This window comes from Podarcis pityusensis (assembly GCF_964106645.2).
Source record: "Podarcis pityusensis genome assembly, chromosome: 8".
Taxonomy (NCBI): Eukaryota; Metazoa; Chordata; class Lepidosauria; order Squamata; family Lacertidae; genus Podarcis; species Podarcis pityusensis.
In genome coordinates this window covers 14,847,533-14,864,031 of record NC_138033.1, presented here as the reverse complement: position 1 = coordinate 14,864,031, position 16,499 = coordinate 14,847,533, and the positions used below count along the sequence as shown (strand labels likewise).

General features: G+C 45.1%; 1 protein-coding gene and 1 pseudogene across 4 annotated transcripts in view; both read right to left on the bottom strand.

Moving 5' to 3' along the window:
* The window catches only part of LOC308484261 (interferon-inducible GTPase 5 pseudogene), a 77,845-nt pseudogene that overhangs the window by 59,489 nt on the left and 1,857 nt on the right, over positions 1-16,499 (bottom strand). The window contains exon 2 of one of the 3 annotated variants that reach the window (XR_013991440.1): positions 14,137-16,427. The exons of the other annotated variants lie outside the window; for them this stretch is intronic. The product of XR_013991440.1 is annotated as an interferon-inducible GTPase 5 pseudogene (transcript). Of the gene's footprint in view, positions 1-14,136; positions 16,428-16,499 lie in introns of those variants that run through there. 3 annotated transcript variants of the gene reach the window in all.
* LOC308484239 (interferon-inducible GTPase 5-like) lies at positions 393-6,789 on the bottom strand. The gene is given in 3 exon segments (XM_081019008.1): positions 393-1,235; positions 1,237-2,392; positions 5,865-6,789. Coding segments are annotated over 3 exon segments (1,416 nt in total). The 5' UTR covers positions 6,080-6,789; the 3' UTR covers positions 393-1,190.

Genomic DNA, 16,499 nt, shown 5'->3' with positions numbered 1-16,499 from the left:
GTATTGATTTGTATTGTTTATTTTTCTTTCTTTCTTTCCTCTTTCTGTAATCTTTAAACTTTTAAAAAATATTATTTTTTTAAAAAAAAAGACACTTGAACTCAGGACACAAGGGAGAAACGTGCCAAGAGGAAAGCACACTTGGCAAATCCACACCGTGATTAACTCCCACCTGGAAACCAATGTCCCCACTGTGGAAGGACGTGTGGATCCAGAAGTGGCCTCCACGGTCATTTACGGACTCACTGTTAAAACCATGTTTATGGAAGACAACCTTACTCAGCCCAGAGTGATTGCCAAAGAAGGAGGGGGGTCTAGATAATTCACAACATTTCTCATTTATGAGACTTTCATGGAAAACTGAAAGCTGATTAATAAGGGTGGCCAGGAGATTATTTTAACCAATTAGTTTATTTCATGAAAGCTTATACAGCACTTGATTCTAATAAAACCTCAAAACGGTTTGCAAAAAGATAAAACAATAAAATCAGGGGGGAAATTACAGCCGTGCTTTAAGATATGCAAGAGTTAAAATACTAAAACAGACTAAAATTACCTCAACTTTCTATTTAACAGTGTGGAGGCTCCTGTCTAGCTGAATGCCCTCCTTCAGTTTGAGTGTGTATGAGGGAAAGAACATTCTGAAATAGATGTTGCATGGGACTTGTGATACAGAGCTAACTCCTGTTCCTAAAGAAAAATAGCAAATGCAGCATATATATATAGAGAGAGAGAGAGAGAGAGAGAGAGAGAGAGAGAGAGGAGAGAAGGAGAGAAAGTGAATGCTTCAGCCTTCATAAATTATAACTTGAGACCATCCTTGCAAGCAGGTTCACATAGGTCACTAGTTTTTTCTAGTCTGACATCATATACAGAGCAATTCATTAGTGGACTGAAAGAAGTATGAATAGGAAAAAGTCCATTTGTCCCAAAGTCTCCTTTCAGTATTGGTCTTAATTCTTATAGATTGGATAGAGATACTAATTTTAAAAAGTAACTGAAAGGGTATTATGCTGGCATTCAGATTATTTAACTTAGGGTTTTTTTTAAAAAAAATGAGAAGCCTAAGATTTCTGGAATTTTTACAATAAAAAACCTGATCATCTGATTATTATTATTTTAATGTTTTTTGGTGGTGGTTGTTTTAAAAATGGAAATGTATAATTCACCAGATACTATATATCAAGCACTTAGTCATCATGGCACATCTGCTTGCTGCTAAATGGACTTTTTCCCCTCTGCCTCAAGAGCTTTGGACAAAACCCTCTTGGTGTCATCAGCAGCACCCGATATGCATTTCTGCAGCATGAAGTAGGTGCGAGGAAGCGAAATCCCTCCGGACAGAAGGCAGCCAAAGATGGGGAAATGCTCCCAGCGGTAATATTCATAAGCCATCACTGAGAGTCCCACCAAGTCTGGCAGCACCCATAACATGGCAGAGAACATTCCCAGGGACTGCATTGCTGCTTTAAGGGCTGTGCTTGTCTTTCCAACACGCTGGGCCAGAGCTGCAAGGGATCGATTGTCCAGGCCAAAGTCTAGGAAGCACCAGGAGCGGAACTTACTAAACAGAAATATGGGAAGAAGGAAGGGAACTGGGCTTCCAAGAGCGACCAGCAAACAAAGCCTTTTGGTCCAAATCTTCTCCTTCACAGTGGTTTTCTTTTTCTCTAAGATAGGCAGGCAGATGCTAGGGAAGCGGAGCAGAAAGGCTTGCCTCTTCAGCCGCAAGAGATCGTTCTTCAGCGTTTCCTGCAGGAGGGGGAAGTCAAAGCAGTCGGCTTCCCAGTTGGAGACGATGAAGACTTGTGGGTCCCTCACTCCTTCTCTTACCAAGCACTCTTTGCAGTCCTCCTGGATGTGCAAGAGGACCTTCTCCTCATTGTAGTCAGATGGCTGTTGCCTCCTGGCGGCCGACAGATCCAGGTCTGCTTTGGTGCGCACAAAGTAGAAGCTCTTGCCCATATCTTGGATTTCATGGACCAGGTCAGAATGGGTGGAGCGGAAGCGCTGGGAGCCGACGATGACGAAGAAATCAAAGTGATTCAAATCGACCTTCTTTTCAAATTTGTCCTCTCCAAAAGTTGCCATTCCCCTTCCGGGGTGGTCCCAAAGGATCACTTGCGGAAGTGTCGGGTGTGGGTAATCCTTGACTTGCACAGTCGTCATCTGTATGCCAGTCACAGCGGCACGTGGGTCATCGGCACGAAGACCCAGCATGGCATTGATGAAGGAGGACTTCCCGGAGCCGGGCTCTCCTACTACGGCAATGTGGAGCGGAGTGCTGTTGAAAAAGGGCAGTGGTTTTGCCAGCACGTGCGACACAGCACCTGCCAATTGGCCCTGAGAAATGGCTACCTCGAAGTCTTCCACCATTGTGGATCTTGGTGCTCTGCAGAGAAAGGAAGCACGAAAACGTTAAGTGACCGGCCTAATTGGAAGCATTCATTTAAGAGTGGCATGCCCTCTGTAAAATTTCCAGCGTCTGCAATATCATTATCATTTGCCAAGCAACAAAGCTTTACAGGTAGAAGATATGAATCATAGAAGGGACATCAGGAGCTGGAGTTGCTGAGACAGCATCTTAAAAAGCAGAGACATCACCTTGCCAACAAAGGTCCGTATAGTTAAAGATATGGTTTTCCCAGTAGTAATGTATGGAAGTAAGAGCTGGACCATAAAGAAAGCTGATTGCCGAAGAATTGATGCTTTTGAATTCTGGTGCTGAAGGAAACTCTTCAGAGTCCCATGAACCGCAAGAAGATCAAACCTCTCCATTCTTAAGGAAATCAGCCCTGAGTGCTCACTGGAAGGACAGATTGTGAAGCTGAGGCTCCAATACTTTGGCCACCTCATGAGAAGAGAAGACTCCCTGGAAAAGACCCTGATGCTGGGAAAGATGGAGGGCACAAGGAGAAGGGGACGACAGAGGACGAGATGGTTGGACAGTGTTCTCGAAGCTACAAACATGAGTTTGACCAAACTGCGGGAGGCAGTGGAAGACAGGAGTGCCTGGCATACTCTGGTCCATGGGGTCACGAAGAGTCGGAAAGGACCAAACGACTAAACAACAACAAAATACCCGTTGTCAATGACGTTAACTCTTTACTCAAAGAAAACCAAACAGCGCAGGCTGAGTGAACACAGCAACTCTTCCCAGTATCTCTTGCCCCAATGCAGCTGTTGCAAGGACTGTAGGTCCCCACATCCCCTGCTCTCTAAGGCTCCTTCTTCCCCAGCAACCTGAATTTCTTTTGTCTCGTCTCTCATTGCTCTGCCCTCTTCATCCCTCTTCATGTTCTGGCAGACCAGGGGGGAGATTCGCTGTGTCTACTCTGCCTCTTGAACCCCCTCCAGTTCTGCCTCTGATTCTGGACCGCTCTCTGCCACAGACTCTTCCTGCTCACTAAACCCTGTTGCCTCTTCATTTTCCAACATCTCCTCCTCCTCCTCCCAGTCTGCTCTCTCTTCTCCCTCTGACCACTCATCTCCATCCTACCCCCAATCCCCTGGCTCTGAGACTTCTTCCCCTGGGGGCTCCCTTGGGGGTTCCTCAGCTGCTGCCTCCCCCCACTCCTCTACATTTAGCCAGCCCAGGACACAGGAGCAGAGCCCAAGAGCCCTGAATTTAGAGAGGGACATGAGGAAGGGGACTCTCAGCATTTTAAGAAACTGCACTTCCTGATTTTTAATTTTTTTTTTTTTAGCTTGGGGAGGGAGGCTGTGCCCATTACACTGATGATTAAACCTTACATGTTTTTAGAAAGATGCAACGAAGAGTTATCAGTCTGAAGGTGCAGAAGAGGGGGGTCTGGTGAAAAAGAAGAAGGGGTTGGGGCAGTTTTATTAAAGTATGTTTTAAGAGCGCATCCTACCTTTAGACACTGTATGTAAATTCTGCCCCTGCTTGTCATTTAAGTCAGAGGTTTTCAACCTTTTTGTGTTCACAGCTCCTTTGATCAAGTACCTTCTTTCTGTAGCATCTCTGTGGGGCTCAGGAGCCCAGTTATGTCACCCCTTGCCTGCAGAGCTGGCAGCTTCTCACCCTTTTTCAAACAACCCCCCTCCTTGTTAAGTCTTCCCTCAGCCTGCTCTCTCCTTTCCTTGAGAGTCCTCTGGGCAGCTGCTGATGCCACCCCTGGTCTCTGAGTTGCCCTTCCTGCCCTCAATAGAGGTGCCTCCTCACACTGCCCCACAGGGGCCTGGGACTTGTCTGTCCATTCTCAGCAGCAAGGGCTGGTGGTCTTGCTGGCTGGGCTCCTTTGCCCACTTGCCTGCTTACTCTGAGGCCCCGTTTCAGCTCCTGGAAACCAGCACCCCCTGGCCAGCCCCAGAGGCACCATCCACCTGGGGAGCTTGTAACCAGGGCTGCTGCAACAAACAGCTGTGCAAACCTTTCAGAGGCAGAGACACCAGAGGGCATCAGAGGAGGGAGGGAATGAAAGAGGGACAGAGGCCAGTGTTGCCCACGGCACCCCTGACCACCATTCAAGGCACCCCAGGGTGCCACGCCACCCTGGTTGAAAACCACTGATTTAAGTAATTAATAACCAGATTCCCCTTATGTGTCTAAATTCTCCACCCACCCACCTCTCTCCCAAGCTGTACATTACAATGGTACCTTGGTTTACAACCATAATCCGTTCCGGAGGTCCAGTTGTAAAGCAAAACAGGTTGTAACCCAAGGCGCACTTTCGCCAATGGGGCCTCCCCCCCCCCCAAAATTGGTTGTAATTCAAAAAAAAGGGACACGCACTTCCAGGTTTGACGTGGTTGTAATCCAAAGCGGTGGCAAACCAAGGTACCAATGTATCAGCTTTCCAAGGAAATGGTTTCTCTCCTCAGATTTCCAAAAGAATGGTTTCTCTTCTCCCTGCTCCTTCTCCCCAACCTGTGGAAGGACCAGACACAAATTCCTTGCCTCTCGACCCCTCAGCAAACCTTTATTCCTCCCTTCTCTCTCTCCCCTCCGAAGACGTCACCTGGAGGGCTGCTGAGATTTTGTGTTGGTGTTGCTGAGAGAGGAACGGGTTGGGGGGGGGCAAGGGAGGTGGGTTGTGAGCTCTCTCTCTCTCTCTCTCTCTCTCTCTCTGTGTGTGTGTGTGTGTGTGTGAGAGAGAGAGAGAGAGAGAGAGAGCTCTGAGACCAGAAAGTTATCATTGTGGAACAAATCCGTATGATATGGCTTGTATGTCTGTGTATTGTTTTACAACTGAATTACATTTAAAAAAACTGTCAAGTCAAATCAAAATGTCATTTTCTTTCCTGAAACCTTTTATCAAGAAATAATAAATTTAATACTGGATTTTCTGTGAAATAATTCATTACAAGGGGAAGTGCGTGAGGAATTGAATGGGAGGAAGGGGGGTTGGAGGAGAGAGGGAAAGAAGAGCTAATTTGTCCGTGGCTAGGGGGCGCAATCTGGACGGTTCTGCCAGGGGCGCCAGATCACCTAGATATGGGTCTGCCTGCTTCCAAAGAGTTTTCCCCTCCACTCTGCCAAACCCCAAAAAGGGAAAGAGGCAGGAGAAGAGAGGAGCAGGAGGGCAGCCTCGTAGCAGCTGCAGAGGGGATGTCGAATGAACACGCGTCACCGCTCGAAAGGGAGACCCGCGTCGATTTCAGAGCAGTTACTTACAACTCTTATAGTAGCACCAGCTCTGCTTGTTCCCTGGTAATGGCATGTTATTTATTCCCTTTGCAGCGACGAAGAAGGGCAGCCTTCTCCAACATCATTAAGAGTAAAAATAAACGATTCTGCCGCCCCCCGCCTAGCAATGAGCTCAGAGTCTCCTTTAACGCAGACACGCTCAGAAAAAAACAAAAAACACGGAAATCATCAGAGCCCCAGGAGAACTGCTCACCTCCTTACCTGATGCCAGTCCGAATTTTTTGCAGTAAGGCTCAGTCCTCTCTTCGGAGACTTTGCTTGCTGGTCTCTTAGGCTTTTCTCCGCCCAACTCTCTTTCTCTCTCTCGCTTTTATTCCCTCTCCCTCCCGGTCGTCGCACTAAAAAAAGGAAAGAAGAAAGCGAAAGTACGAGCGAGGACGAGATTGCAACGCATAGCCAGAGCCGCATTCCCCGCTAGAGGGAGCTCCAAGCAGCCTGATTGACAGCAGTGCAGCTGCCTTTAAATGGGAAGGTCCCAAAGGCTCACTCGTGAAACTTGAAGCATCCGAGATGGTTAATCCTTTACCTCTGCCGTAGTTGCCTCTGTGCCCGTCTCAGCAGCTCCCGCGTTTTCTGCACTTAAGCCCCACATGGCACTGATTTCGGGGGGTTGATCTAGATGACCCTTGGGTTCCCTTCCAGATCTGCAATTCTACGATCCTATGACTTTCCAGAGCTCGGCTCTCCTACTACTGCCGTGTAGATTGGAGTCTTTGCAAAGGACGGAAGAAATTTCAGGAGCGGCGCGAAATGTTTTGGCACCTGCAAAGAAGCAGGACGGGTCCTATCGCCTGTCTCAACTGCCTTGAGGTTTATTGCAATTATGCAGGACATAAATGCTGCAAAATAAACAGTGTTGTTCCATCATGCTTTCTTCGTAGCGTGGATGCTTGCAGCTCATGAACTCGTTGATGTAACAGTGGCAACATTTGTACCATGATGTATTTATTGCTTAAAAAACCCATTACAACAAAGGTGGTATCTAACATCGATGGTAACAAAGCTTTATGTACTCTCTGGCCCCTATTAGGCAGTGCAAATGAGGACAATCATGCAGGCAGGATAAAATCTGCCACTCACTCCTGATATTTGGGTAGATCTTCTGTAATTCAGAGCAGGGCTTTGAGTGTGACTGCCATGAGTGTCTATATAGCATTATTTGAAAACATATTAACTTTTTTTTCTGGGTTGTTTTTAACTACTTTTCAGCTGTGTTCATTGCATTTTGTACACTGCCTTTTGGGGAAGATAATAATAATAATTATAATCATAATAAATAGAAGTCCTGATGAATTTTCAAGAGAACTTTTTAAAAAAAGGAAATAGCCAGCTGATATGGAGATGGGAAGAGCTGAACTTAAATATTGGAAAAATGAGAAACTGAGAGAAACTGAAAATAATAAATTTGCCCACTTCCCGCAGATCTCCCCCTACGCTGAAAGAAATACTTGCTGACATTCCCCCTTCTACACAAATGTTAATGGGGCAGGAGTCCCTGTCCCCTTTTTCAACTCATCTCCCCCACATCTCCTCTAAAATCTGCTCTGGAAAGTTGCTCCCAGCTGGGAAGGTGTGCAAGTCATTCGCTTGGGTGAGGAGAAAACATGATGCAGACAGTGATGTTGAAGCTGGAAGCTCCTCATATCCTTCAGAAGAAGGATACTGACAAGCTGGAACTTGTACAGAGGAGGGCGACCAATCAAAGCTTTGGAAACCAAGCCTTATGAGGAACGGTTGAAGGAGCTGGGTATGTTTAGCCTGGAAAAGAGGAGATTGAGAGGAGATACGATAGCCATCTTCAAATATCTGACACAGAAGAGGGAATAAGTTTGTTTTCTTCTGCTCCGCAGGGTAGGGCCTCAAATTGCTTCAAATTACAAACTTGCACATGAGGAAGAAATAGTTTATTTTTTGGGAAAGTTCTAACATTCTGCAGAGTGCAGAACAGCTATAGAGCCCGCATAACAAGCTGGCTTTGCAAGCCAACCAGACAAGAAGGACACCAAACTCTCCTAGTGTTCCTAGACTGACAGCAAAGCCTGTGTCTTATCTGACACCCTCAGCCTTAGGGGATATCATTCAGGGGGGCACCAGGCACGGGTTCCTTCAAGGGTTTCTACAGCCTCACGCAGAGAGACTCGCCTTCCCTTCCCCCAGCTTGTCCTCCAGCTTCCTGCAGCCTTGGGAGCTGGAGCTCTTCGCCACCCCCACCCTCCAACTCCCTCTCAGTGCAGACCAGACAGGCAGGGAGCAGCTGCAGCTGCAAAGCCAACTGAGAAGCGTCTACATCAGGAATTTCTTGTCCCACGCTCTCAGTGCCAGCAGTGGCAATTTTAATCTGAAATCTTTTGACACACTGTACTGCGAACAGAGTTCAGAAATGGCTGGCGCTAATAAAGTTCCCTATTGCAGAATGCCCCTATCACTATGGGTCTTTCTGCTCAGCAACAGAGCATTTATAATAAATTATATTATCAGCTCTGTTGCTGATTATTTATTTATCCTGCTTAATCTTAGAAAGGGGAAGAGAAATTACATCCTGTTTCCAAGTTCTCCTCTCCCCCATGCTTGACCAGTACACAGCTCTGCTCAAACAGGTGATTTCTGAGAAAACAAAACCTAAATGAGTTTGCCCTAGTTCCTCCCCCTTGTAAATTATTTCTTGGACTGTGCTGGGTCATGACAGAGAGCAAAAGGAAGCAGAAATTTCTCCAGCCTGAAAGCAGAGGAGGAGAATGCAAACAAAGTTTTCCCCAACAGTGAAAAGAACGAATTTGTTTGGAGTCTTTGTATCATGTCATCCCATTTCTCCTGAGTTTTGATGCAGTGTGCATTTGCCTTTTGTGGAAGATAATAATAATAATTATAATCATAATAAATAGAAGTCCTGATGAATTTTCAAGAGAACTTTTTAAAAAAAGGAAATAGCCAGCTGATATGGAGATGGGAAGAGCTGAACTTAAATATTGGAAAAATGAGAAACTGAGAGAAACTGAAAATAATAAATTTGCCCACTTCCCGCAGATCTCCCCCTACGCTGAAAGAAATACTTGCTGACATTCCCCCTTCTACACAAATGTTAATGGGGCAGGAGTCCCTGTCCCCTTTTTCAACTCATCTCCCCCACATCTCCTCTAAAATCTGCTCTGGAAAGTTGCTCCCAGCTGGGAAGGTGTGCAAGTCATTCGCTTGGGTGAGGAGAAAACATGATGCAGACAGTGATGTTGAAGCTGGAAGCTCCTCATATCCTTCAGAAGAAGGATACTGACAAGCTGGAACTTGTACAGAGGAGGGCGACCAATCAAAGCTTTGGAAACCAAGCCTTATGAGGAACGGTTGAAGGAGCTGGGTATGTTTAGCCTGGAAAAGAGGAGATTGAGAGGAGATACGATAGCCATCTTCAAATATCTGACACAGAAGAGGGAATAAGTTTGTTTTCTTCTGCTCCGCAGGGTAGGGCCTCAAATTGCTTCAAATTACAAACTTGCACATGAGGAAGAAATAGTTTATTTTTTGGGAAAGTTCTAACATTCTGCAGAGTGCAGAACAGCTATAGAGCCCGCATAACAAGCTGGCTTTGCAAGCCAACCAGACAAGAAGGACACCAAACTCTCCTAGTGTTCCTAGACTGACAGCAAAGCCTGTGTCTTATCTGACACCCTCAGCCTTAGGGGATATCATTCAGGGGGGCACCAGGCACGGGTTCCTTCAAGGGTTTCTACAGCCTCACGCAGAGAGACTCGCCTTCCCTTCCCCCAGCTTGTCCTCCAGCTTCCTGCAGCCTTGGGAGCTGGAGCTCTTCGCCACCCCCACCCTCCAACTCCCTCTCAGTGCAGACCAGACAGGCAGGGAGCAGCTGCAGCTGCAAAGCCAACTGAGAAGCGTCTACATCAGGAATTTCTTGTCCCACGCTCTCAGTGCCAGCAGTGGCAATTTTAATCTGAAATCTTTTGACACACTGTACTGCGAACAGAGTTCAGAAATGGCTGGCGCTAATAAAGTTCCCTATTGCAGAATGCCCCTATCACTATGGGTCTTTCTGCTCAGCAACAGAGCATTTATAATAAATTATATTATCAGCTCTGTTGCTGATTATTTATTTATCCTGCTTAATCTTAGAAAGGGGAAGAGAAATTACATCCTGTTTCCAAGTTCTCCTCTCCCCCATGCTTGACCAGTACACAGCTCTGCTCAAACAGGTGATTTCTGAGAAAACAAAACCTAAATGAGTTTGCCCTAGTTCCTCCCCCTTGTAAATTATTTCTTGGACTGTGCTGGGTCATGACAGAGAGCAAAAGGAAGCAGAAATTTCTCCAGCCTGAAAGCAGAGGAGGAGAATGCAAACAAAGTTTTCCCCAACAGTGAAAAGAACGAATTTGTTTGGAGTCTTTGTATCATGTCATCCCATTTCTCCTGAGTTTTGATGCAGTGTGATCCCAACATGACTGGCTCCAAAGGGCCGAAAAACTGAAGCATATGGGGTGGTGTGGGGTAAAAGCAGGAGCCCTATGCCTAGGATACCACAGTTATGGCTTTCCCCAAAGAATTCTAGGTAGTTAGTTAAAGGTGCTGAGAGTTGTTAGGAGGCCCCTATTCCCTTCACAGAAGTATAATTCTCAAAAGTGATTCAGCAGCCTCTTTAATCAGAAGTGCCTGGGAACCATTTTTGCATGCAGAGCTGAGCCGCGATGGGTGAAAGAGGGAGAGGAGCCGGGGAGCATGAGAATGACTTGCGCACAGTTATAGGAGCCAGCTCCCAGGGGCCGAGATACTGAAGTATTGGAGGGGGGCTGCTCCCCACAAGGTGATGGGCATTGCCATTCAAATGGGGTGTGCGCCACATCTTGTGATCTATGAGGTGAGGCAGGGCTTATCTGCCTCCCCCATTGTTTCAGTCGGCACCCCAGCACACAGTCCTGTTACCTCTGCTGCTTGGCTCCCTCTCCCTCTCCAAGCCCAGCAGCAGCCGTGTTCCTGCTACTTTCTCACAAGGGCAAGGGCAATGCCCATCAACTTTTTTGGGAGGGGGTGCCCCTCAAATATGATATTTGGAGGGGAAACCCATGTAGATTCCTAACTCTGTGGTTAAAGTGGTTATCAGAGGCTGTCACAGGGGGGGAGGGCTGCTCTGAAGCATGCTGGGCAAGTGCAAACCCCATGAAACCCCCCAGTGTGCCCCCCCAGCATTTTCTCCCTAGGGGAGGGGGGATACGAGCAGCTCCTCCTATTCAGCAAGAAGCCACTGCAGAGACATTAGTTCTCTCCCACTGTTTTGCATTGCTTGCTTTTACGGATGTAACTGAGCATCAAACTCTGCCCTCAGCATGGCAACCCCAAATTTCCAGAGCTTGTTTCCGTGAGCTCATTACTGAGGTAGACACCATGTTTCCTTCCCTCTTGTCCGGCTGTATACTTGAGCTGACTACTTTTACCGTTCCGAGAGATTCATGTTTGAGAGACTCCCTTGCATGACTGCCAATTACTAGGGGATGTTTCATATACAGTGGTACCTCGGGTTAAGTACTTAATTCATTCCGGAGGTCTGTTCTTAACCTGAAACTGTTCTTAACCTGAAGCACCACTTTAGCTAATGGGGTCTCCTGCTGCTGCCGCGCCGCTGGAGCCCGATTTCTGTTCTCATCCTGAAGCAAAGTTCTTAACCTGAGGTACTATTTCTGGGTTAGCGGAGTGTGTAACCTGAAGCGTATGGAGCCCGAGGTGTCACTTTATGTTGGAAGGTGCCTGGCTGGCTGGCGCAACCCAGTCAGATGGGCAGGGTACAAATAATAATTTTTTTGTCATTGTTGTTGTTGCTCTGAGTCATTTTGGATGGTGTTTGGCGTTGTTGTTGTTGTTAATTGAATTCATATACCGCCCTATACTTGGGGGTCTCAGGGCGTTTCACAGAATAAAATCAAGATAGAAAACCAACAAACAGAACAATACCCCCCCCAAAAAAAACCACATTTTAAAAGGGCATAGGATGTAAATTGGATCCGCCAAAGGCCTGGTTGGAAAGAAATGATTTTGCCTAGCGCCTAAAGGTGTATAATGACGGCGCCAGGCAAACTTCCCTGGGGAGAGCATTCCACAGACGGGCAGCCACTGCAGAAAAGGCCCGTTCTTGTGTTGCCTCATTCCATACCTCTTGAGGAGGGGGCACACGAAGGAGGTCTCAGAAGATGATCTCATGGTCCGGGTAGGTTCATATGTTGTTGTGATTACAAATATATAAATTGTTTTTAAAGATGGAATAGTGAGTGAGGTGGGTTGGCTGGTCTGATCTGTTGTGATCTAGGATTGCCTCAACATAATCTGACCCAATCCTATGTTGATACAAATTGGCCCAGTCCAATTCATTAATTGGATTGGGCTGGATCTGATGCACAGCCCAAGTGAAACGTGTTCTTAATAAACTGACATTTTTCTAGCAACACTTAGCTCTAGAGCCCCTGCTGCCATATTGTCCCAAGTCTCTTTCTCAGTTGCCGTAATTCTCCCCATGAAGTTCCATTCTCAGCGCCACAGAAGCTTCAACATGGAACGTAAGTCCCTTGCAGTTTGCTCTCAGCTGTTCAGAAAGCCAAAGCAGTGTTGTAAATCAGATGGTGTTGGACAGAGTCTGAGAAGCTTGTGCTCAGACCCACCCATGAAAATATCAAATAAGTATGGAGGAAAGTAAACCCACTTAATTTCCTCCACAAAGATCCCCTGGATTTAGGTAGGCTCAATCCAATTTGTAGGGTCTCCTATGCCTGCAAATTTCACCCACTTTGGCCAAAATGGATTATTTGATTCCTCATCATAATGAATGGGGACACAGAGCTTTATTTGGTTAGAGTTGTCTGGAACCCAAAACACAGATATAAGCAGAGAGAGTACAGAGTAATTAATGCACAGATACCTGGTCACACCTAGTGAGTTGGAATGTGTTTGTCAGGAGTGCGTGCAGGAGCCTGGCCCTGTGACTGGTAGGTCTTTGCAGGATTGGGGCCTTCCTGAGTTTGACCTGGAAGGGCAAGGCGCTGTCGCACAGGGGAGGCTTGACAGAAGACTCGTAGCACCTGGTGGCAGGGGCCAGGAGGGGTATATAAGACCAGCATTTCCTTCTGCCTCTTTGCCACAGCAACACACTACTCACCTAGCTGTGCTTCAGTTTCCTGACTCCTGGTTTCCTGACCCCTGGACTGCTGATTCCTGCTTCCTGTCCTCTACCCCTGTCCCGACGTACTGAGACAGGACTCCGACTGCCTGTAACCCGGACCGTGACAGTCTTCGCTATTTGTCAATAAAAACTATATTACTTTGTCTGTTTATTTGTGTTGGCAGCCAGTGGGGGAACATTTCAACCTCCAAGGCTTTAAGGCTTTAAGGCTTTACAGAAAAGTTGCATTCTGAGGAGGGCTAAACTCATTCCACAAATAAGAGCTGGTGTTGCTCACTCCCAGCTTGATGCATAGCCAATGCATAGCCATCTCTTAGTGCAGCTGCTAGTAGCTGTCAGTGTAGCCACCTCCCACAGCTGGAAAAACTTGGATTTTTATCTCAACAGCTGGTAAAATCACATATGGACTATAACAATCTCAAAAACAATTGGCTAGTGCTTGGAATGAACAAGTTCAATGTGCACTGAATTACTTTGAAAAATATCTGAACTACATGTGAAAGTAGTTCCCATAATTGCTGGGTAAACTGAACATGAATTAAGTTGGGGCAAAATGAAGAATGATTTCTGGCTCATCTTCAAGTTCATTGTCACTTTATAAGTGCTTTAGAATATTTATACAAAAAAAAATTGCCAAGGGTAATTTGGATTAACTTGAAGTGAACTGAACATAAAGAGAACTGGTTTGTTTCATAAAGGGATGAACATGAATGGGAATTAGTTCTTTTACGGACATGTTGAACTTGAACTAGTTCCAAGCTCTGATATGGACAGAGACCTGATTTGAAGTCTTGTTTGTTCTGATGTTGTCATCTCTGGTTTTTTTGTTTTCTCAAAAACCAAGAAACAAAAAAAAGGAAAATAAAAAGCACATATCCCTGAAAAACAAAACAAAAACAAAGGAAGAATAAGAAGCACCGATCTGGAGTTATTTGTGGCAGGAGGACACCCAAAACTCCCTCTACTCCAACTGTGTTGAAGATGAACCAGTCTTTCTCTGTTTCATAGCATCCTAAAATACAAGGAAATTTGTGGGTATGTGTATGCTTACTTCCAGAGAAAAAAACCCTTCCCAAAGGCTCAGGCTTCCCCTACCCACCCACCCAGCTGGTGAAGTAAAGAAAAGATTAATCATTACAACAAGGAGGCTGAGAGAAAACAGGCTTGTGGTTCAGGTTAGGACAACTAAATTTGGACTGTTGCCTATAGCTTTCCCACGCCTGGATTAAATGATTTTTTTACAACTAAAATTAGAACAGTTGGGGAAATAATTGCAGTACGGAGGATTCAGAAAAAAACATTTCTTATAATTTTAATATTTATTATTTCATTGAGATTAAGTAAATAAGGCAAAAGGAAATAATAGAAATCAAAGGAGGAAGAGAGTACATTAAAACGTTTTTAAAAGCAGCAATAACAAAATAACCATAAAATATACTAAAGGCTACAAAACTATATAGTCTATATTTGCATGGATAGGCATGTCTCGCAGGATCCCACCCAAGGAGATATCTGTGTTAGATCTTGTTTAATTTGACCTGCTTCAGATTTTGATATCTCCTCATTAAGATCAGTAACTTTTTGATCCAGGGCTGTAATTTTAAGATTCACCTTTGCTAAATTATCCTTCAGACATTAATTCTGCTTACAATTTACTTAAGCCTATCAGCAATAGAACTCTCTGAAGCCATTTCTCTTCTCTTCTTTTCTCCATTCTTTATGTTTTGCTGCTGCAAATTTGCTGCAGTTAGAGGGGGAGACATCCATCGTTTTAACACTGACTGGTAGGAGATAAGAAACCTCTAAACTGCATAAAAATTGTCCAGGCAGGCTACTGATTAAGCGTTGTTACAATAGGGCTTCCATATGTCTGGGATTCGTCTGTTGGAAGTAGTGTCCAAGCAGAATTCTTGAAAATTGGTAAAAAAGTCTGTGAAATGTCAGAAGTGTTGATTTTTTGGGGTGAATCTCCTTAAAAATAGCTCAAAAACCTTTTTTGTTTTTGGGAGATTTTGGCAAAAAAAAAGCTCATCAACTTTGCCCTCCTCATCTCTATAACTTTGCCCCCCCCATAAGCGAAAAGCTCAACAACTTTTGTCTCCAGATTTTCACTTTTTGAAATATGGCAACCCTAAGAGTGCTGAGCTGAAAAGTAATAAAGGGAGCATGCTAGGATGCCATGTTGCAAAACCAGAAGACGAACTTGTGAAGAAAGCAATTGGTTGATGCTGTGGTAGAAAGATGAGATTATGCGTGTTGTACCTGGATGTCTCTTCCCAGGTAGATGTATTGGCTGTTTACTTGGGTTTCTTAGGCTCAGCAGCCTTTGCCAGAACTTTCTCTGCATCTTTCACAGCGTTTTCCAGGAAATTCTTCAGCAAGTAGAATGTGGTAGCAAAAGAACTGCCCCCACCATAGAGAGACCCCAACACAGGTATGAAATCCAGAACCAGCTCTACCACTGTGATTGCTCCCCACATTGCTGACCTCTTCAAGATATCCATGACAAATTCTGTTGTGATCATACCGGTGCTTGGGGTATGTTCAATAGCAGATTTCAACTCCTCAACAGGTTTCCCCACACGATTTGCTAGTATATTGAGGGAATTTTCATCCAAGCCAAAAACTTTGCAGATATCCCTCATTGTCACAGCCACAATTGCAATGTCACAACCAAGCGAGAGGAATGGGAGAGGAATCAACCCAACAGAACAACTCACCATGGCTTTTTTCCATATCAGGCTCTCCATAGCAGCCTTTTTCTTTTTAATACTATCTTTTGTTAAAATTGGAAGAGACATAATTAAAACATCTCTCTTGATTTCATCCTGTTCCTTTTCAAAGGTCTCTTGAAGCAGGGGGAAATCATACTTGCTGAAATCCCAATTCGATATTAGAAAGACCCTTGGAGAAGCCTCACCTAACTCCTTCAATTTCTCATAGCTATCTTTCCGTATAATGTCAAGAGTCTTCTCCTCACACAGCATCATCTCATGGATGTCCTCCTCATAGATGTGTTTTGACCGCTTGTAGTTTTCTATATCGATATCCACTTTGCTGCGCACATAGTAGAATTTCTTCTTATTTTTACGGATCTCAAGAGCCAATTTGGTTTCCTGTTTAGTGAAGCGCCCTGAGGCGATGATGATGAAAAAATCATACTTGCTGAAATTGACCTTCTTTAGGTATTCCTCTGCATTAAATTCATTTGTTCCAATTCCTGGTAGATCCCAAATTTTGACTTTGGGGAATGCGGGGTGTGTATATTCTTGTGGCATCATTGTTGTTTCTGTCACCCCCGTCTCAGCTGCACCCTCTTCATCATCTCTCATTCCCCGCAGGGCATTGACAAAAGATGATTTCCCGGCACCAGATCTTCCTGTGATGGCAATTTCCAACGTGACATTATTTAATAAATTTGACTCCTCTTTAGCTTCAGCTGAAAGAGCTTCAAATGTTTTTCTCTTAAAAGCAGACTTCACTTGAGCAAGGTCCATTCTTATGGTTTCTGTTGTTTCAACATATTGTTTTTCTGTTATTTCTGTTGTTACAGCAGGATCCATGACAGTGATTCCTTGTGGCTCAGTTTATCTGAGAAAGAGAAGAAAACTATAATAGTTAAATGATAGCCTTCAACACACTTTTATGAACATATTTACAATC